Source organism: Corvus hawaiiensis, chromosome 3 (genome assembly GCF_020740725.1).
Source record: "Corvus hawaiiensis isolate bCorHaw1 chromosome 3, bCorHaw1.pri.cur, whole genome shotgun sequence".
In the NCBI taxonomy this organism is placed as follows: Eukaryota; Metazoa; Chordata; class Aves; order Passeriformes; family Corvidae; genus Corvus; species Corvus hawaiiensis.
This window is the reverse complement of record NC_063215.1, coordinates 113,736,866-113,759,509: the sequence shown is the minus strand read 5'-3', so window position 1 is coordinate 113,759,509 and position 22,644 is coordinate 113,736,866. Positions and strand designations below refer to the sequence as shown.

Below are 22,644 nucleotides of genomic sequence, written 5' to 3'. Positions count from 1 at the left end.
GAAGAGGTATGCCCTTCAGCAAGAAGGACAGTCGCATCATAAAGCAGCACAGCAGGAATTTGGATTTTAGCTTACTGCTTCTAACCCCCAGCACATTTTTGTCACAATACTTAGGCCCAGTTAAATGGGTCCACATATGACGTTATTATAATCAGGGATTATCCTACACATATAATTTACAGGAGCCAGAGAGACGTTTGCACTGTGAACAGCACTTCAACGTGAAGTCATAGTTAAAAAAGTGTGACATACCTGCTGTTTAAGGTAATCATCATGTTCGAGACATGACAGCTGGCACTGTACTTCAGCAATATTCACCATGCTCCAAATGAATCTGAAGAAACTACACACTGAAACTCCTTTTCATATATTAGTCATGAGAAATTATCTTGCAAAAGCCAATTTGCTGCACATGGTTTCTCTTGCTGAGAGAAATGTTAAAATATACTATCAAAAGGTTATAGCAAGTGATGGTTTCTTTGGGTTTGGTTCATTTTCATGGGAATTCTATAGATGAAGCAAAGATTTAACAGCTATCAGAAACATACCTCTATGCTATTGTTGGCTTTCATCTCCCAGCTAAGTAATAACCTGAGTGATAAACCTTTGAAGAAATGATGAGATCGAGCCCATAGAGTAGTCTTCAGAAAACCACAGTGTAGCACGTTAACAGTGTAACCTGTTTCCCCAAAGCATTACTTTAACACTGTATTTTAACAACTAAGGGCTGTTGACCACAGTGCAGCAAGCACCAGTTTTGTCCAGTCATATTTTCGCAGCTGTTGAGTTACGACTTCCTTTTTTAAATTGTGTTTACTCACCTTTAAGTTTGTGATCGTTGTTTTATTTTTTTCCATTGAAATAATAAACTTTGCATTAAGATCTTTCTCCCTGAAAAAAAAAAACAAAACCAGATTTGAGTACGTTAAATGAAATATATCACACTTATCCACAGTCATATTTCCACCCATCAGCCTGCCACAGTCAATTATCAGATTAATTAATTTTTATTTTCTTTTTTAATTCTTGTACACAATGTTTATTTACTTCTATGGCATATATTTGAAGTACTTGGACTTGCCTACAAATCCCTTCATCTAGAAACAGAGCAGAAGCTTGAGGAAACCTGCTTCAGAAATTTAACTCTGCAAGTCAATTAAGTGGTTTGTTCTTTATTGGAAGTACTCTGATCCAAAGCCCAGTTAAAGTCAAATATGTGGTTCTAAGGAAGGGCAAAACAGAACGCTACAAGATAAGTCCCAGCTTCTCACCAACATTCCAGCAGCAGCAGTTCTTACTTACTCATATAGTCTAGGTGACAGGGACTGAATGTTTAAACCACGAAAACCTAGCATTTTAAAACTCTCTCAGAAATAAGGTACCAAACATGTTTTGAGTTGTGATGCATCATAGCAGTAAAGGAGAGAGACTGTACTACAACAGAGAATTACATAAGTTTGTGGCTTCCCAAAGCACAAGCATGCCAGGAAGGAAAAAATCTAGTTCCAAAGAAGTGTTTTCATGCACTCACATTTATTTCACAGTTGTTTTTGACTATTTTCAAACAGACCATAAAAAATTGTAAGCTTGGTGTCTAAACCCAGCATGTAACAACCTGCTTGCCAGAGACGCAATTTTGCGACTGTTAGTCATAAGAGCATTACAGGCTGCTCCTCAATGACAACCTTGAGTATAACACTTCCTGTGCTAATGAAAACATGCACATAGAAAATAGAGCCAGAAGGGAAAGATGAGCAGCACACAAAACCTCACTCCTCAAATGTTGACACGCCTGTCCCAAAATCATCTGCTAAGTCACCTGACAAACTGGCGTGCCTGACCAGTGCAGAGCAAAGCAAAGGGCTTTAAAGCAATAAAGTACTGCTCCACCGTATCACACAATATCTCAGCAACTACTGGATATTCACTTGCATCAGCACAAAATGCAAAAGAGAAACTTCTTCCCAATAACAGGACAACCAATTTCAGGATTTTAATGTTTTTCTTCTTCATGGTACACTAGATCACCCAACTCTGTGTTCCTCCAGCTACTCTCTGTTCATACTCAGTTTTCCAGCAGAAATAGTGAAGCAAAGCAAAACCCATTTTAAAATCTACATTAATGAATAAAGATTAGGCAAATAAAAGTGCTTAATTAAATATCAACACATTAGGTTGACAATCAACACATTTTCTAAGCTAATAAAGGAGATAATTGTAATAATTACAGCATTAATTATACAGCTGAATTTAGATCTACCATAGAAAAATTTGAGGCATGCCTTATGATTACTAGATCTAGACTTAAGATACTGAAACACCAAAATACAGCTAAAGACAATATACAGAGAAATGGAGAAAAATGTCTAATGGTATTTTTTTGTAGGAAATAGATTTTGGCATCGCAGTAGCGCAGCCTGTGGATGGCTCCCAGTCATCCACCTTCTTCCACAGCCTCTACCTGTCTGTAGCTATTTGCTCAGCAAAGGTGTAATAAGTAATTTGGCCCAAGTAAATGGTCAATCCTACTATAAAAATTGGTTTCAAATATAAACTGTAACTTGCTTCCTCTAGGAAGTCTGTAAGGACCCCAGGCAGGAAGGACCCTAGGCCAGAATTATTGCTTTTTTTATCTCTATTTCTTCATGCTTAAGGTGTTCAAAGGGAAATAATCGAGTATGCTAGTGCTTTCTTTCCAAACCTAGCCAGCTCTCCATATCACTCTGCTAAAACTACTCAATAATGGAATGGTGGTACACAATGTTTAAAGTCTAACACCCATATATGAACTACACAAAACTCTGAAAAGCTTAAAGTAATTAATTTTGTGATAATACTGAAAATATTAGTAAATATTAATAAAGAATGAGGATATCAAAGGTTTTTTTAAAAGGCCTTGGAAAGCACTAGCCAATAATACAATTCATAAATAGAATTTTGCATTCTTCAAGGAGAAGAGCTAGTGAGAGGACAACCTAAATTAGGAATATAGGATCAGAATAAATTAGCCAACCTGAGAGAAGTGGAAAAAAAATTAACAGGAATCAAATACCCAAGCTTCATTTTAATATGAGACAGCCGAGCATAATTTATTGTACACTGTAGTGGGTTGAACCGGAGTTCATGGACAGTCTTTTAGACTAATGACGCTTCTCGCAATTTACATATTTAAACCGCGTGGAAAGGCAGGAATTACCTTTCGTTCCAGCTCGCCTGCCAGAAGGTGAGGGGGCCTCGGAGCCTCCGGGCTCCGTCGGGCCGGGGCCCCTGCGCCTTTTCCCAATGCCACGGCACGGACCCTGAGTCGCTGCGCAGGGGGAACTATCACAGAGCCACAGGCAGCTAAAACCAGCCATGGACTGCCACACAGCTAAACCCATCCAGCGTGGCTTCCTGGGACCAGCGGGTCCCTCTCCTCTCCACGCAGAGCCAGCGGGAGCTGGCAGAGCCTCCTTCTTGCAGCCAGCACACTTCGCGCTGAACTGAAGAGGACACCATGCAGCCAGCAGCACAAAGGGAGCGAGGCTTCCTCCACCTGAACAAGAACACTCTTCAACATGGCAGCTTCAGAGTCAGAGAGGAAGAGAAAGTGAGTCATGTGAGACGAAGCTGAAAATGGCAACGGGAGAAAAGAGAGCGGTGCCGTGTTTTTCGGATGTAGCATAAAAAAACTTCTTGCATGCCGTGGTAAGAAACTGTAATACCACAAACTATTTGTCTCTTTAATCCATTTGAAGTACATGGGGGGATGGAGAATTCACGTGTGACCCGTGAAGATTGTGAAGAGTGCCTATACCAGGCTATATAGAAGCAGTGAGAGGCTTTTAGAGACTTGTAGCGAAGACAGCCTTTGTGTTCAGGACAAAATAACTCATCCTTAAAAAGATTAATAACCCCGTGTGATGGCCCATGTTTGGCAGTGTGAAGGAACTGTGAGATTTTTCATGGAAATGTTTTACACCACAGCAGAATGTTTCTTTCTGGTGGCAGTTTGGGAACCATGTGAAGCAAAAAAAACCCCTTTTTTCCTTAAGCATAAGAAAGAGAATTTTGCACGAACTGCAACACTGACTAGAATTCCATGTTCTGTTACCCTTTGTGCGAGTTGGGTAAAAGGAGGGAAGTGCTGGAAGAGAGGGGAGGTTTGCTTTAATTTCTTGTTATTTCTTTTTACTTTTAATTCTGTTAGTAATAAACTTGTTTTTCTTTGTACAGCAACTGTTTAAATTTGAACCTGTTTTGCCCCGCAGCTCTCTGGTTTTCCTCAGTATTTTATTTTCCCCTTATGAAAATAACAGATTTTGTGTGCTTGACGCTTAGCTGCGTCAAACCACGACATACACATACAGAGTTTGAGAGCATCCCATAAAAACAATTGCTTGCATGATGCCAGTTATTTCCAGGCACTCATTTAATGCAGTTCAGCAGGGCCAAGTCACTTTCAAAAAGTTTTGATTGCAAGTTCCACCTTAGTTAAAAGTTCAGCCTGTAAACAGCTGTACTGCAGTGCTGGGTAACCTTCAGGGTGAGGATAACCCTCCAGCATCCAGCAGCATTACCAGCATCCACAGGAACTATTTACCCTACCTCATCCAGAGATGAGCTTCAGCCATTAACCAAAGATTCTGCCCCTGCAAATTCCAGCCTCCATCACAAAGCAATATAAAGGGATCGGCTGCCAAAACTGGTTCACAATTAATGCTTTGATGATTTAAGAAATCCTGCTTCCCCCCTGAGCCAAATCTGCTCACACAGCAGCGCTTAGGGAGGGCCTCCAGACTGTTCTCAATGCTCTTTCATACAGCACATGGAGTTCCAGGATCGCAAGGGAAGGAAACTTATAACCCGTGATCCCATGGCCCCTAACCAAATGACAAAGTGATCATGCAGGCAAGTTTCTTGGCACAGACACCAGGAAATACATCAGCTCAGTGCTGTAATTACCCCTCTACTATTGCTCAATTCAGCTAGTCATCCAGCAACTAACTGCAAGAAGGAAAGATGAACTGGGGGGATGAGGGGGAGATCAGAAAAACTACTTCAGATAATACTGACACTTTAATATAAAACTATGTCAATGTTAGTACCAGATATCCTTAAAAGAACTGGTATCCTTCTCCTGTAATTGACTTGCTAGATGGGTGTCTTGGTTTGAAAGACAGGTGTCTGCTAAGGAAGGCAGAAGCCTCCCTTGGAATGGCAGATGCAACCCCTTTCCCTCCGAGTTACTATGATTTTGAAATCAAGGGCTTTTAGGCAAAGATATGGGAAATAGGAATAACAGTTCTTTACTATTATATATATAACCAGTTAAACAAACAACAATAACTATGGCAGTAACAGCAAACAATCACAAACCCAGTGCCAGCCTTCTCGGCTGTCAGGCCCTTTCCCCTCGGGTGCAGTTCCGCTCGCAGCCGGCAGGGGCGATGGTGGCTCTCAGTGAGCAGGGCAGGTGCGATGGTTTCCCCGTGGCTGCAGGGGGCGCTCCGGAGCGAGCTCGGGGAGCACACGGCACTGGTGCCCTGGGATCCCGGGAGGGATGGAACAAAGGCTTCACACACCCCAGACAGCTGGCCCCGGTGGCCGGCTGGACCTTCGGGAACAGCAGGCTGGAATGGCAGGCTGGAGCGGCAGGGATGAGCACAAATCCCGGGTGGCAGACACGATGTATCCAAGCGGGGAACCCCCCGAGGTCTAGGCAGGCAGGGAGAACAGGGCTAAAACACAGCGAAGGCTCGAATCAGCAGCGGGGCAGGGCGGCCACAGCCCGGCCTCCAGCGGGGCAGGGAAGGTGGGCCGGGGGTCCTGGGATCTTTCTCCGCAGAAAGAAAAACGGCCAAAAAGAACCAGGCTCCTCTCCCCCAAGAAGCCGAGAGCGAACTGACCCCACACCCAGGTGAAACAAAAGAGTAGCGAGGTCTTTTGTCTTCTCTTAAGCACCCAGCGATTTGTATCTTAGTAACAGAATGGGGGGAAATTTCTTTAACAGAAAAAAAAAAAACTAGATCTCTTAAAACCCCAACAATGCGTTACTTGGGCCAAGTTTTAATAATTTCCTCACAAGGGGAACATGGACTGTGAAAAACTGCCCTAAACTGAAGATGATTTAGAAGCTGTATCAAAACATGGCAGCTCACGGAAGAAGCTCCAACAGAGAGCTGTGTCAAGGTTCTTTCTCTCCCTCCCTTATATTCCCTGCTTATTTTGAGGGCAAAGACCAGAGTAGTTTTTGCATCTCCATGGGCATCTAGTCAAAACCATACTACAGACTGTCAAATATTAGCAGTATCTCCAGATTTCAAGGCAACTTCCAATGACCCCTGTTCATTAGGTCTCTTACCCACCCCAAAACTTTCTGAAGATCCTCCCACAGAAGGGAGAAGAGCATGAAAAAGTACTGTGACCTCAAATATAAATCAACAAAGGAAGCTTCATAAAAAGCTTTATTATTAACCTGCAAAATCTGTTTTGTCTTTTTCCAAGTTCATCTTTAAATTCCTTCCTTTAAGGTCCTTCAATGGAAAGTTATTTAAACAGTGGGTTTTTTATTAATCCATTCTGTACTATTCAGACATTAGAGTATTTATTATAGCTTAACCCACTAAAAATTCTTGAGATTATGATTTCCTTTATGGGAATGATTGTGATTACCTGTCAAACGCCTCAGAAGAGAACAGAAAGAATGAGATGCATTTTATCCATGGGTTGGTAGGGAAAAACCTACAAGGACAGGACAGAAATTACAGTTTTCCCCAAAAATGTTTAAAAACATCACTTCAGCAAACCTCCAAGGCTGCACAGCCAAGGACACAGCCACTATCTGAACTGCCTGCAGAGCAGCTGTGTTGAAATAGGTGGTCTGTAACATATACTCTTGGAAATACACTTGACTGTAGAAATTTAATGGAAAATCTGTTGGAAGAGGATTATACTGAAGAGCAGATGTGCAATTCTGTTTTTCAACTACTCAAAAACAGTCTGAAAGTTCATAAAGCAACTCACGCTCAATAACTTCAGCAAAGTTCCTTCTACTTCTTATGTTTGCCTTTCAGGCACAATGTTAGTTATTTCCTGCTTTATCACTCTTCTTCTTCAAGGTGTGTTTCTGGGATCACAAAGTGAAAGCGTGGGAGTTGCTTAATAACCGGAAGAATTCAAGGTAAATTTAACTGAAAAACAAGCACAAAGTGTGGCACAGAAAGAACCTTTAATTGTCTGGTACCTTGATTACATAGTAACTGTGCACTTGCCCTGATGTCCCATCAAATTACACAGACCAAGAGGGCTTTCCTTTGTCAGAGGTAACTCAAGAAAGGAACATGAATTCAACTGTGTACTTTTAAAAACCAAGCAAAAACCCTTCTACACAAGAAATTCTTCATCACTTTCTGTAACTACAGGAAAAGCAAAGTTGTTGCAATTTTAAGGATCACACAATTTCTCTTTCCTATCAGAGATTTGTTTGGTTTGGCAGGTTTTTTTAACTTCGTCAGTGTTTATCAAATCATTTTGTAGAAAGTACACTTTTTAAAAACACAATTCAATATCCAGACACAGTTAAAAACTGGTAGTCTGTAAATAAAATATCTTCATCACTCTTTGGGCTATTTTTTTCCATAAACATCAATAACAAGTAGTTTCAATGTAATGCTGGCTGAGACCTAAAACCAGAACAAATCAAGCAATATGACCTAGTGACACTATGTTGGAAATCCACTGTCGTTTGGGCCACTGGTACTACATGATTACACCGTATGAAAATCACAATTGTATCCACAGCAGGGCAATAGCAGCATATTCTGAGCTCCCTGAAACCAGCAGAGAAAAAGGTGAATGAATCTCTCCGAATCCTGATCTCCAAGTGACCCCATGGAGTTGACTGATATGGCTACAAGGCCATAATTAAATGGCCAAAGCCATGTTTACACCAACATGTTAGAGTTAACACCTACACATTGTACATCAAGCAGTGCAACCACAGTCAGAAGTCCGTCAGACTCAGTTTGAAAGGAGTCCTCGGGGCATCCAGTGACAGCTGGTAAGGGTAGCAGCCTCCCCCTTGTTCAGGAGAGCTCTGCAGGCTCCTTGACAGCTGTCCATTTTCTTTGATAGCACATCTTCTTTATCTTCAAGACCTCTACTACGCTGTCAAAGCTAGCTGACAGCAGCCAACAGATTCAAAATCCCTCGATGAGTCCAGGCTAGCTGACATGAACTGTGCCAGCTCTTGAGTTTCACCTCAGTTTCAGCCAGACAAGAAAACAGAAGAAAAAACTCCTGGAGACTGAAATGAAAAGAAACAGCTTTCTATAGATCAGATTGCATTTGTCTCAGTAAGAAACAGAAACTCTGCACCTATTTGGTACTTTAAAAGAGAATTTTGTCATAAAGCACATTTTTTATGGGCATAGGGTTTTCTGTGATGAACAGAATCTTCACAATTTGCTAGTGCAGATTTATGATGATACCTCCATTCCCTACTACTGGTTTAAAAAAAAAATTTGGAAAATTTTGAAAATAATTAGAAGAGAGAGTTCTGCTAGTCCCACGGCTTTCTCCACTGTGCAGCTGAAATCAGAACAATAAATCCAGTGACACAGAATGCAGACACAGGGGAAATCTTGTATATGTCATGAAACAGAAATAATCTCTAAGTCTATACTAGTACACACATATTGGTTCTTGTATGAAGGACAGCCTAGATTAAACGCTTTTAGCCATAAGAATAAATTTTACCAACAACACTGAAAGCTAGCAGTTTAATATACTGCAGTAAGGCTCCTAAAAATTGAACATATAGGTGTCCTTGTGCTGCTTTCTGTCAAATGATATCCAGCGTTTTTGGGAAAACTATGCACACTCGTAGTAACACATACAGACTGGTCACTATAATAAATCATGTACTTGACCTGTTTTTCTAATTTTTTTTAGCAACATTTTGGTAGCTCCACCTCCCAAGAACTCAGACCACAACTGGTGAGTGGCGACATATGCAAACCATCAGCAACAGCTAAGTTAAAGTTATTATAACTATACATGCTATGGTCAATGATCTCCCAATAACTGGGAAAAGGTTTTATCATCAATTAGAAGACTACCTCAACAGTAACTTTCCTGCTTTGCCTGCATAGTGACCAGGCTCAGTAATAGTCTTACCAGCGGGAACTAGACCTGCACAGCTAAAGTTTAAGATAGCCACATGTGAATCCTCTTCTTACACGTTTCTGATAGCAGCCTTTAAGAAAATGAAACAAATGGCCATCTTTGGCAGAAGCAACATAAAATATAACCTCAAACACAACCGTTGATACGAATGACATTCTGGAATTCTGTTGTAACTATTATACTACTGTGAAGTTTATCTAGGACTCCTGGATACTTTGGTTTTAGTATCTTGTTTCTTCCAAATTGTTCTTTTATCCCTGCTATCCCAAGTCAAAGACAGTATTGTCTTAACCTCTTGTGTACAGTAAAACATGATTCAAAGATTCACTGTTTCCCTGCAGTGCCCTTGTCTTTTGGGGTAGGAAGTCCTCAAATTAGAAATTCGGGGGGGGGGGGGGGGGGAGGGGGAGGTGGGGCAGGATTGTGCCTGACTTCATGGCTCTTTTAGCCCCTCAAGTAATCCATAAGGCTTTTCTACTGTCATTTTTTTTCCTTTACTGAGACACACAGAAACAATCTGGACTGAACAACAAATGAATTCAGCTATGTGAGTACAAATATCTTTCCAATGTATAAGAATACAGAAAAATTATGGGTGTACTCCAGGTTTCTGCATCTCAGTATTGCTTTGTATTTACAATATAAACTCTCTGGAGAAGAGTCTTTGTAAAACTAACATTTGAAGTGTTTGACTCTTCAACAGTAAGAACTTCACCCCATCAGCAATTAAGATGATGAGTGCTATTAATACCGTAAATATAATATAATATAATACCGTCCCGCAGCCGTGGGGAGGAGGAGAGAAGATCCAGCAGGCAGAAATCATGCAGCAAGATTGATTTATTTAATTATTTTACAAACTCTTTTATAGACTTTTCTTCATAGTTTAATTGGACAAGGATCAGCCATCCCTTGGGGGTGATTGGTTAGAATCCTAAAACATCCATTGTCAAAATATTTTTCTACTGTACTATAAACAAGACTTTTCAAGGTTGCAGGTGTTTCATTGTTTATAGAACTCTGCTACTATTTTCTGTGAGAGAGAAAAGTCTCTCACGGACTTAGAAAACTGCAAGAAAATCCTTGCTAGTAGCATTTTTGTATCCACAGAGTGCCATCTATGCACTCTTTCTGTTAAATAACTCTGAAAAACCCTCTCTCAGTAAATAACCCTGGCTTTGTACTCATAGTTACTGCAAAATAGAGGACTTCGCTCTTCAATTCAGTCAGCTGTTCCCACCAACAATACCTGCCTTTCAGACACTCAGATTTCTAAGAATCTTCAAGTCCAAGAGCTCTGTTAGGTTAGAAGAGCTGAGTACTAATCCCATTTATTTCATAACTAGTCATAATTTCAAATAAACTAAGCCTGGAAAACAAACAGACTCACCTTTCTCTTGCTTCATTTCATCAGGAAAGCTACAATTCAGAGAGCCTTATTCACCTTTTTTTCTTCTGGTCTCAGGGAATTCTCAACAAAATGCATGAGTTAAAAGCATTTTATTGTTCATCATTTCAGTGATGTAACATGCATAGGTAGTCTGGCAACGTGTTCGATAATACTAAAATAAAGGACTTGGAAAACACTATTCCAAAACTAGGCTTTTAAGTTCAAAATGCTTAAGACCAGAAAGTTTTGGGGATTGCAAACTGTAAATGAGGCCAGTCTAAATACACTGCCCCACACATGTCCACGCTGCTACTGTGCTCCAGCCTTGCTGGCACTGGAAGGTCTTTTGTTCTTCAGCACTCTGGAGGGGGACAGATGAAACAAGGTAGTGATTGTGACAAATCCACACACTTGAAAAACTTTAGAAGTATTTGCATTAAAGCACTAAAGAGGACAGAAAAATAAGCACATGTAAGCAGAGGCTGTAAGTGGGCTTCCCAACTTCTGATGGTTTATGGAAAATTAACTGTCACTCCCAGCTATTAACTCTTCAGTTAGTGGGAATCCAGTACTTGGCCGAACTCATTTTGCTGCTCACCAACACAAGGATAAAGCTCTGCACTTGGGACTCTTCCTCCTGATCCATCTTCTTCGATACATGAAAAGAGCAAGATCCCATTTTAAAGACTGCATGCCCCATTTATTCTCACTTATGTGTATAAAGCTGTGCAAAACCCACTGAAGAGGAGGTCTGAGATAGAATGGCAAGCACAGGAGCTACTTAACAGTCAACCAGGTCTAGTCTCACTTTCCCATTCAAGCAAGATTTCCTCTAATGACTTTCTTAAAAGGTATTAGCTCTACCCAACTGCCTGAGCTTTCATTCCCCTCAGGAGATTCTTCCTCAACCTGCACTACCTCACCAGCAGTAATTCCTTAGATACTGTTTAAGCTGATCCATTATTAGCTTCATTCCATTACTCCAGAGATATTAAGAAAGAGCCATAACTAAGTATTTAATTTCTCTTTCAACATTTAAGCCCTGAAAATATGTCTAGATTTGCATGTCCTGATCTGTTCTGGTAGTCATAACATATAGAGTACACATGCAGCGTGATATTCTTTTAATCAAGGACTCCCATCATTTTTGAGATCTTTTCCAACATAATTCAGATAATGAGGTTCCAGAAACAGGATTTTATGAGATATTAACACATGAGCTTGCTGGGGGAAGCACCAACCACAGCTTCAGTGTTTGGCTCTGCAATGTATTTGCAAACAGGGACTATACTGAGAGTGCAGCACACTCCTAAATTCAAATCCATTGCTTCTAAGCAGAAAAGCTTAACCACCAAGAGAAAAGGCATAGAAAGAAGAGGAAAACAAGTCACTAACATTCAAAGACCATGTACTTTAGCACAGGTGAGAAACAAACACCAGAGAGTGCTGGAATTCTCTAGTGCTAAGTCCTTACATTTCAGCTCTCTAAGTTTCCCTAACCCCTAAGTTTCAGCTTCCTTGAGCACTGCTGATATTTGCTATTGTGAAAAAGCCTAAGGAGAGTCCAACAAGTTTCTCTAGAATATCCTGACCTGTGGCATCCAAATTCCCAGTCAACTCTGAGCCTTGCTGATGGCTTCTCTACTTGACTTGAACTTATTTTAGCAAAGGACACTCTCCTCAGACCCTGCTCCTTAACCCAGCTGTCCAGTACTGTGTTTTACCACCCCTTACCAAATACATGGTTAGATCACCTCCAGCTTAAGCTCTTCAGAAGAGCAACTGTTCTGCTTTACACTTGCAATGTTCTCCTTAAATTCCTGAGTAAAATAACTTCGGTGTTTTTCCCCTCACCTCCCGACTGCTTCTTCCATTCCTACATAAACAGACCTGAACTATTTATCTACCACTTACTACTCTTAAACCAAAAAAAACCTTAAAATATATTGATTATAAGATTTCTGACAGCTCTTATTCTTATCTCTGACAACCAAGACTTTTCTGTAAGGCCACTAGGCTTTTTTTTTTTTTTTTTTTTAATAGTCCTTCGAGTCAATGCTCTGCTGTGAGCAAGCTGTTGCTTCTACTTCATTTGCTTCAACAGCAGATTGTCCAGCCTTTCCTCATTTTTTAATGGTCTGCCTACAGCCTTATAACCCAGCTTACTACATCCCTTTCTCAAATATATGATCTGTATAGATACCATTTAAAGGAGCCTCACAATATACAGCACCTCTGATTCCCAGCAAACACTGCTATCTCAATGGCGTCTTCATTCCAGAGCTACAGACAGCAACAACAACAGCCATAAACTACCATCTCTGAGACTGATGTAATCCTTGAGGGCATTTTTACCTAATCACAAATGTTTATGTCATCATTTATTGTTGAGACCAGTTCTCAAAGAACACATTCTCACCACGTCTGACATCAAGTACCACCAAAACCAGGGACCAAAAGTCCCCCCAGAACAGGTACATCTCCATGTCCTACCCACCTCTTTTTTCTCTCAAGTTTTACATCTTGAACACATGGACACACAAAAATCATGTCATTTCACCTAGGGTAAAACACGGATCAGATTCCCTACTTTGTAACCCACAACTGAACAAGTACTAGGTAGCGATTATTAAGGAGAGATGACATAGACTTTGTCATGCTGATGTTCACTCCTCTGCTCCTCCCTGTAGTAGACGACCTATCCTGAGAAGATTCACGACCATACTGTAGAATAAAACTCTTCCTACAGTTTGTTCCTTTTGAAGAGGTGAGAGATAGAAAGTAAAAACATTTCTTGATGTATCTTACAAAACTAAGAACACTTTTTCTTTCAGACTTCAAGTGCTCTTAGTATCAAGTTTATATGATCCAGGAACTTGGATCAGTTTACACCATTATGCACTGATCCAGTGCTAACAACAGAAGCAGCACGCTGATGAAGAGACGTATATATACATATATGCATAGCTTACTTTCAGGGAGAGGAATGTATCTACTTTGAAAAAAAGGAAAAATCTGCCAGAGATTATTAAATATGTTCAAGGTTCTGAACACAAAATGTGGCAAGGTGAAAAAGCCACATTCAGAACAGTTAGTTCATCTTGCCAAATCAGTATCAAAGTAGATTTTTATTGGATTCAAACTCAACCACATAAACAGGCAGCGGCAAGACAGATGTACATTCACCCTAGGCACACCAGAGCCTCACCTTATGCTTAAGGATCTTTCAACTTCTTTTTATAGTAGAGAAATTGTACATGATTATAAATCAAATCACAAGCACCATTATTAAAATGGAAGTTCACACAGTTACCATAGGAAATAGCAAACTCAGCTTGCTGATAAATGGTTTATCCTCATTGGTAGAGTAGTTCAGACAGTGAGAGTATTGCAACACTTGGCCATATTTAAAATCTGTTTCTGAGATCACTCTGGACACCTCTAAAGAGCAACAAACAGAAATCAGTGTTTGGAAACAGATGCAGTAAAAATTTCACCATGTACTTCAGAGATAGATACGATATTTAGCTCTGAGTGTCCTTCCTTCTAATCACTCCATCCTTCCTCACTGTACCTGTGATACACTGACGTTATATACATTTTGCCAAAACACTCTCTCTTTATAATCTTATGAAAATTAAAAACATACACAGGAACCTGAAAATGAAAAATATACAGTAACTGGTACTTTGAACACTGTAATTTATCATGACACCAATTCATTTCCTCTTCCCTGCACTGACAATTTTATAATGAATTTTCCATGCATGTTTTTTGCTTCTCAGTTCCAAAAAGGATGGGTATTTAATTATAAATTTCATACTCGCAGTAAGTTCCTACCTAAATCACTTGTAAATTAGAGGAAAGATGTGTGCCAATGTCTTTACAAACAATTTGATGGGTGTTAACGTCTTTGAAAAAGGTCTTAATGCCTGTACTGACTTTGGGCAGCAGGTTCCTTACTGGGCCCAGACAGTGTGTCTCCTGAAATAGACATCGGTTTGCACAAGCCTGCACTTCTGAACTTTGGGGTAAAACAGTAGGTTCAAGGATGGATATGGGGTACGTGGTTCGGGAAGGCTGTACCTTCCTAGAACCTCAGCCAATGGAGAAAGGAAGAGGGCAACATGCAGCCAGGAGTTTAGGATAAACGGGAGGCTGTGCCCTCCGAAACCTAGAGAGAGAAAAGCCCACGGCCGTGTGTCCAGTGGACTCTCTCCCTTTATTCGAATAAAGTTGAAGGACTCTGTTGGGGTTCCTCCTCCGTGGGGTCCGGGGGGAGGGGACCCTGGGGTAGAGGCGGGGTCTCCCTACTCCCTGGACAATCCCGTTCCCCATTGGTTGTTTTGTGTTCCCCTACCAGGGGAGGACCCTGGTTGTCCCGTGGTTGCTCAGTTCTTCGGCAGTCCCCTAGCCATGTGGCTGGAAAATAAAGATCTCTGAAACATCTATCAAGAATTGCTCCCTATTTCTTTCCATGGGCCTCGGTGTCTATACATGTTGCAGAAATCCCCGCTGCAACACTCCTCTGTCTCCTTTTTGGACATAAACCTCTGGCATTTGTGGATTTTCCTGACATAAACATTTAGAATGGAAATTCAGCTGGCTCTTCACTGTTTACTTGTTTATCTCTTTTTCCTGGTACAAAAACACTCCAGTCACAAGTTCCCTGTAAAACAAAACAGCTTCCTTTATATCTCTGTCCTTTGCACTGCACTATTAATTTGAGCCGTTGAAAATTCTGCTATTGATACCTACAGCCTGGATTGTACAAGCAGTTATTTTTAAAGATAAGATATTGGTCCTAAATTTCCCAAAGTACTCTGCCTCCAGCTCTGCATGTAGAGAAGTTGCTTAGACTTACAGGCATAACCATGAAGTTATCCTAGAGGGCCAACCTTGCATCTAATGAATAATCACACAGACTGTATTTGTGGATTAAAATATCAGATCTTAATCCAAACAAATCCCAGAATCACACAAAAGATGTCTCTAGGCAACAGAACATATTTTCTCTGTCTCCCCACTATCAAAAAGAAAAGTTTTTAATCTTCATGCCATAATTGTGAATGGCTGCATAACCACTTAGAGCACTACAATGTCTGTAAGGTACTTCTGCAACCCCCATTGGTCACTTCTGTTTGGAGAGCAAATCCGAGTGTGTACGTGCAGGAGAAAAAAACCTGATCATTAAACACGAAATCAAATTAGAATTTCTATTTCATTATATTGGCAGTAAGAAGAGAGCCAAGAAAAAGTCTAGGCAACTCATTTAAATAAACATCTAAAAACGCTGAGAGCACTGGATAAGCACAGGGAAGAACTTACTGCCGTGCAAACCCGTGTTCTGATGTCAGCTGCATCTTTTCAGGTAAAAATAGCACATGACCCTCATTTAGTTTGTTCAGACAGTTAAATAAATATTTCGTTTATGCAAATACAAGAGACAGACAAAAAGGGTTAAAAATCTGAAAAAGCTTGCGTCCTTGTATTACTTCATTAATTAAAAGCCAATCAGAACAGAGCTATCAGGTGTAAGAAATTGAGAGCCACAAGAATTAGTAACAGTATTTGGAAGAATCAAGTTGATATTTTCTCTAGTAAGTATCAAAACATTTTTTCTTATTTGGCATATTTTAGATGGTTTTATTTAACTGTCTTGGGGTGATTCAGAATAATACTGTATCCCGTAATCATCTGGGCCCAAAAAATGTTACTGTGTCTTTATGACCCTGCAGCCGGGAATCGGGGTGGGGGGAGCGGGGCAGGAAGTTGGCTTTTGGAGCAGGCGTTTGTTAAAAACTGCCCGCCCAGGTTCTTATCGCGGCTTTGCGTGGCGTGGTGTTTTCGCTCAGGCAAAGGTTTTTTTCTTTCCTTTTTTTTTTTTCTTTTCCCTCGGCTTGGAAAAGTTGCAGTGGCGATGTTTGGGCTGCCTTGAGGGCGAATTCCGCGGTTTCCTGTCCTAGACCCGGAGGCATCACGCCCTAAGTGGAGCGGAGAGACTCCAGCCCAAGCTGCCATTAACCGCGTCCAGCCGGGAAGAAAAAAGACACCGAATGCCCCGAGCCCAGCTGCCTCGCCTGCCGTGCCCACTATCCTCTGCCTTGCCGTAGGAAGGAGGGACGAGCCATCGGGCCTCCGTCTGCTGCTGGAACTGCGCCATGAAGCTCCTGCCTTCCTGACGCCATATTGTCTCTTTGTTCCAGTGGGGTGGTGAGGTCTAGCAGTTTGGTTTCTAGCAGTTATTTACTTTTTTTCCCTACCTCTTGGCATCCTGTTTGTTAATAAACGATGGGGGTTTTTTAACTTTCCTCTATTTCTATTCATTTCTTATTGGTGGAAAGGGATTATTGGAATCCTAAAGGAGATAACTCGTTCCAGTGTGTTCTCCTTTAAATTGTCTCTAACCAAGACACTGACAAAATTATAGAAGTGGCTTCCTGGAACGCTAATTGAATTCTAGTTTACATAAAGAAGAAACGTGACACAAAACGGAAACAAGAAAATACTACTCCCTCTTGCTTCTTTAAAGACTCTGAATAGATGAACATAAAGCAGTGCATTTATTTGAACTGTGCAGATGCAGTGCATAATACAAAATAGCCAGAATTAGGCAAGGCTTAACAGCTTCCCAGATATCACACTATGCAGAAGACAGCGACTAGTAACTAGTCACCCAAAGTCATCTGTTCAGTGTGTGAGCAAATAGTGCCTCTAATCTGATTACACTTCTCTACAATCCCATTTTATGAATGCTTCTAGTAACTGTTGGAAAATGACCCTTAGAAATCATGGTGTCCAAAGCCATTGCCTTGCCAAAGCAAAATACATCAAACACCCAAGCTCACCTCCCGGCAGGTTTCTATCCGATGACAAAAACCAAGGCTTCTGCCAGCTGGCAGGTTTTTTGCTGCCTTCACAGAAACTTACAGCTGTAAGCACAGACTGAAAGGCCGTCATGGCAATTCAGTGTTGAATGAGGGAAACCAAATGACAGATGGAGATTCACCAAGTAACTGAACTTTTTAAGCTCATGCTACGACTGTTTTCAAAGCAGTAACTGTAAAGCCATTATACATACTTTTATTACATTATGCAGAGATAGAGTCAAAAGATTTCAGTGTAACATCTGTGTAACGCAACTTGGGATCTTAACTCCAAGAAGAGCAGTTAAGGACTTTAACGCCACCACTGAAATGAACACATTCTTTACAGGTCAAGTCAGAGAACAAGAAGACTAAAAATAAATCACAGAAGAAAAAAAAAAAACCTAAAGTTTGTTATCTAAGCAATAGAATAGTAAGTAATCCTTAACAACCCTCTCCCCATCATGTTTCATTCCAAAATCCATGTTTGTGACTTACACAATTAGTAGTGCTATGACACCACATGGTGCAATTGCTGTGATGCAGGAGTCTTCTTATAACCATTCATCAACTGTGTCCTCTCTAATTAAAAATGACTCACGAAATAAGCTGCATTATATTATTAAACTTCAAACAAACCAAAGCAAATTTAACTAAATTAAATTTAACTCCATACAGTATCATGTTAAGGATTTTGAAATTAAGTGCTAGAGAATGAACAGCTGGTTGCAGAGTTCCTTTGAACAGGCAGAAAGCCCTTTCCTCTGTAAAATTCTCCAGGGACCCAAAAAAGGCAAAGGGACCACAGCTGAGAGAAGACATGTGCAAGGGAACACTTGCCAAGGTGCTCCTGCCTTGGCAGGGGGGCTGGACTAGATGATCTCCAGGGATCACTTCCAACCCTAAGAATTCTGAGAAACCACTAAGAAAAATATGGGTATTGCTCCTGGCTTACGGTTCACCAGGCCTTTCCTCTCAGGCTTAGGATCTCAGTTTTACAAAACACAGCATGAGTCCAGCAGTGACTGACAGAGAGGAACACCAGTGACCCCAGTGCTAGGTCCCACACCAAACACCGACTGTGCCTCTGAAAAAAATCAATACTTAAAAGCAACATTCCATGACACTAAATCTAGCTTCCTTATAGTGTTTCATAAACATCTAACATCATCCCATAAACTCCAAGGTTTTAGCAACATCAGCTGGTAGGCTCTTCACAGTTTGCATGGTCAGACAACAGTTTTCAGAGTAAGCCTGCTTGTTGCCACATAGCTGTGACAAAGACCATTTTTTCGGCTTGCCCCTTGGACCACACCATGCCTCTGTCTGCCCTGCTCTTAGGTTTGCCCTCTTCCATTGTATCACAAACAATTTTCATCATTTTCTAGGTATGCTTGGATCCAGCCCCATCCAAGTTACCCTCCCACACGCAGTAGAGACACCAGCTCCAAAGTCCTGGTCTGATATTTCTTTACAACATTTGCAAACTTCCACTCACAGGTCTGTGTTTCCACTGCCTATGACAATTACCAACCTTCTCTTCTGCCATATGCTTTCCATTTCTGTCTCTCTTTTGTCTCTTAGTAGATCACAGGTACAGTCCTCCTGCAAAACTTCTCAGTGCTACCAAAACATTGCACATAAGAAGTCTTATTACCCTAAAGACCTATGCTACCTGTTGTCAGAGGTTCTTGAAGGAAAAGTGGAGTATATATACAGAATAATTTTTAAAATTTTTAAGAACCATATTGTTAGACCCAGAGGAGAGGGCAGGGGGAAGCAAGAGGGTGTGACAAGATTATTCACCAACCGTGACCTCCAACCACTCAACTCCATCCACCTAAATTATTCAAAACCAACCTGCAATATTTTCCCCTTCCTACCTTCATCAGCTTTATTTTCATAAGGTTTGTCTTTCCCTCTCTGAAAACAAGATACTGAGTGACTTTCAGAACATAGCAAATCGTGTGTTTTAAACACCTGAATCAGATCAAGTGAGAGGAACAGTGAGAGTCTGATGGGCTGCCTGTGCTTTAAACCACTTTTCTTTTGAACTGGCTACATCTCTTCAGAACAAGGGAAGAGGAAGAGCACTGCCAGCAGAATCGGATCGTTTTCCACATATGGTTCTTAGATTAGACCATTAACTACCATGCATATTATGCACGTATTTCATTAAAGAAAAGTGTTTATTTCCCAGACACACCTCAGGAAGTGGGTGATGAACTCCTGTCCATACAGTAAATGCAGCAGACTGTCTGCTTTATATATATATATATACTTTGAGCTTAAGCTGATAACCTGTAACCTTAATAGCTCTAAATGAACTAGACAACACTCTCACGCGGGTAGAAAAGGCTGCTGTTTTCAGATGAAGTAGGTTTCTTTCACATTTTAGAAGCCTGGCTATATATCCTTGGCAGGTCCTTCCTCTCAAAGTTTTCCATCTTCACCAGAGTAACTTTTCCGTCATTACAGAAGGACCACACCAAGCAATGCTTCAGACCATGACAGAGTGAACTTCCCAGGCAAAGCCCCGTTCCTCTACGCTCCACCGGCGAGCCACTTCCCAACTTGCCAGGGAGGAAAAGCGCTCCCAGCAGTCGCTCCTGCCGGGCAGAGCGGATCAGCCGAGCGCCGGGAGCCCCTGAATTCCCGGCAGAGCTCCCCCTCCGCCTCCGCAGTGGCTGTCACCGCCCGCAGAGCCGGGACACGGCGTTCCTCACACCCCTTGTGAGCGACACCGGCTCCGGAGCGGAGAAGGCCGGGGCGGCACCTCACTCACCTGCGGTTCATTGGCCGCACTCGCACGGCCACCTTCACGGAGGCCATGGCTCATCCCCGCTGGCCCGAGCTGTCCTTCGCCACCGCCTCGCGCCCCGCCCGCCGCCAGGACGGAACGAGGCCACCCCCAACCCAGGCCGTGTCGCTACGGCGACCGCCACCCTGCCCCAGAGGGCGCTACGGCGGCCGCGCAAGGACATAACGCCCCGCGGCGTTCGGCTGCCCGGCCGCGCTGGGGCGGGGCGGGGGAGCTGCGGGAGGAGGAGACTGAGGTGCAGACGGAGGAAGAGGAGGAGGAGGAGGCGGAGGACGGCCGGGAGGGGAGCTTTGAGAGGAGGGGTAGAAACAGAATACTGTGGGTGGGCATATGAGAATTTCTCCATAAGGCCATTCATGGCGGTATATTTATTTTTTGGAGGGGTGTATGCTCCTATACATATATACATACACACACACACACACACATGCATATATATATGTAGTCATCTATATATAGACACATATATACGTGTGTGTATATATATATATTTATATATGTAGTCATATATATATATATATATATGCATATATCATAGTATCGCAGATTCAATTAGGTTGGAAAAGACCTCTGAGATCATTGAGTCCAACCTTTGACTGAACACCATCATGTCAACTAGACCAGGGCATGTCCAGTCTTTCCTTACACACCTCCCTGGGCAGCTCATTCCACTGTCTAATCACCCCTTCTGTGAAGAAACTTCCTGATGTCCAACATGAATCTTAAGAGTACAAAGAGGTCAACCCTCACCTGGCTACAACCTTCCTTCAGGAAACCACTTGGTTATATATGCACATATGTGTATATATTCACACACATGTATACACACATATACAGATATATATGTAGATAGATATATAGACATATATACATATACAGCCCTCTATAAATATGTAACTCCCCATTACACATAGAGAGACATTTTATATGTAGGGTTATATATGTGTTTTATATAGAGAGTATATGTATTATATATACATATATCTATATACGGGGAAGATAGCTATATATTTCTGTTTATCTATGTATCTATCTGTCATTTATATCTATGTGTATCTATATGCTTCTACATATATCACAGAATTGTTAGGGTTGGAAGGGACCTCTGAAGATCACCCAGTCCAACCACCCCATCAAGGCAGGGTCACCTAGAGCAGGTGACATAGGAACACATCCAGGTGTGTTTGGAATATCTCCCGAGAGGGAGACTCCATGACAACCTTGGGCAGCCTGTTCCAGTGCTCTGCTACCCTCAGTGTAAAGAAGTTCTTTATATTAAGCTGGAACTTCTTGTGGTTTAGTTTATGGCCATTGTTCCTTGTCCCGTTGCTGGGAACCATTGAAAAGTGTCTGGCACCCTCTTGGCACAGAGATGTTTGTCTGTATTGATGAGGTTCCCTCTAAGTTTTCTCTTCTCCAGACTAAACAAACCCAGATCTCACAATCTCTCCTTGTAAGAGGAGATCCAGATCCCTAATCATCGTTGTGACATCTGCTGGAACATCTCCAGTAGCTCCTTGTCTCTTTTGCACTGTGGAGCCCAGAATGTTGCCTTATTAAGGCCAAGTAGAGGGGGAGGATCTTCTCCATGGACCTACTGGTCACACTCTTCCCAATATACTCCAGGATACTGTTGGCCCTCCTGGCAGCAAGGTTACACTATGTGTTTTTATTAATATGTTTTTCTTCTTTGCTACATATATGTATGCACATACATATATGCTTAAGAGAAGATGTTAAAATCATGCATGCAATCCCTGCCACTCTCTGCCAGGCTGCCCTGATGAGATGCCAGCAAGGTTGGGCTGCCACCATGCTGGTACAGTGGGGCTGGGGACAGAGCCTGGACCCAGCATCTCACCATGTTGCAGTACCCTAGACAGACGGGCTTGGCAAAGCAGAGACACAGGCAGCACTGTCTCAGCAAAGGAAAAGTAACATCTTCATGAAGTGGAAATGGGATACATAGTGGGCATCATGGTCAAATAATAATATTTAGGTACATAACACAATAAATCTGGCTTATTCTTTAACAGCAGCTCTCCTGCTAGGTATCAGCACTGATTCCATCCTTGGAGTATAACAACAGAAAGCTGATTATGGTCGGCCTGGCAAAAAGTGAGAGAATAAAAAGATTAAATTCAAATGTACATTAAATGCAGCGTGCTGGAGCACCTCTCCTACAACGACAGGGTGTGAGATTTGGGGTTCAGCCTGGCGAAGAGAAGGCTCCAGGGAGAGCTCATTGCAGCCTACCAGTAACTAAAGGGGCTGCAAGAAGGCTGTAGAGGGACTTTTGACAAAGGTATGGAGTGACAGGATGAGGAGAAATGGCTTCAAACTTACAGAGAACAGGTTATATTGGATATTAGAAAAAAATTCTTCACTATGATGGTGGG

At 41.7% G+C, this 22,644-nt stretch overlaps 1 protein-coding gene and 2 long non-coding RNA genes across 16 annotated transcripts in view; 1 reads left to right on the top strand and 2 right to left on the bottom strand.

The window, feature by feature from the left end:
• KIF16B (kinesin family member 16B) overlaps positions 1–20,387 on the bottom strand; it is a 160,442-nt gene extending 140,055 nt beyond the window's left edge. For 6 of the 14 annotated variants that reach the window (XR_007201973.1, XR_007201974.1, XR_007201976.1 and 3 more), the window contains exons 1-2: positions 20,210–20,386; positions 822–891 (exon numbers count right to left, since the gene is read on the bottom strand). Coding sequence is in view for 8 of the 14 variants with exons in the window: in XM_048296074.1 (XP_048152031.1) it covers positions 822–891; positions 20,210–20,256 (117 nt within the window). In the remaining 6 variants the exon portion in view is untranslated. Of the gene's footprint in view, positions 1–252; positions 426–821; positions 892–20,209 lie in introns of those variants that run through there. The other 8 variants (XR_007201972.1, XM_048296066.1, XM_048296067.1 and 5 more) reach the window with 5 other exon arrangements.
• LOC125322404 lies at positions 7,192–11,139 on the bottom strand. The gene is made up of 2 exons (XR_007201979.1): positions 10,559–11,139; positions 7,192–8,287 (listed from the first exon to the last, which is right to left on the bottom strand). It is a non-coding gene; the product is annotated as an uncharacterized LOC125322404 (long non-coding RNA).
• LOC125322403 lies at positions 15,971–16,869 on the top strand. The gene is made up of 2 exons (XR_007201978.1): positions 15,971–16,158; positions 16,468–16,869. It is a non-coding gene; the product is annotated as an uncharacterized LOC125322403 (long non-coding RNA).
• Positions 20,388–22,644: the final 2,257 nt, after the last annotated feature.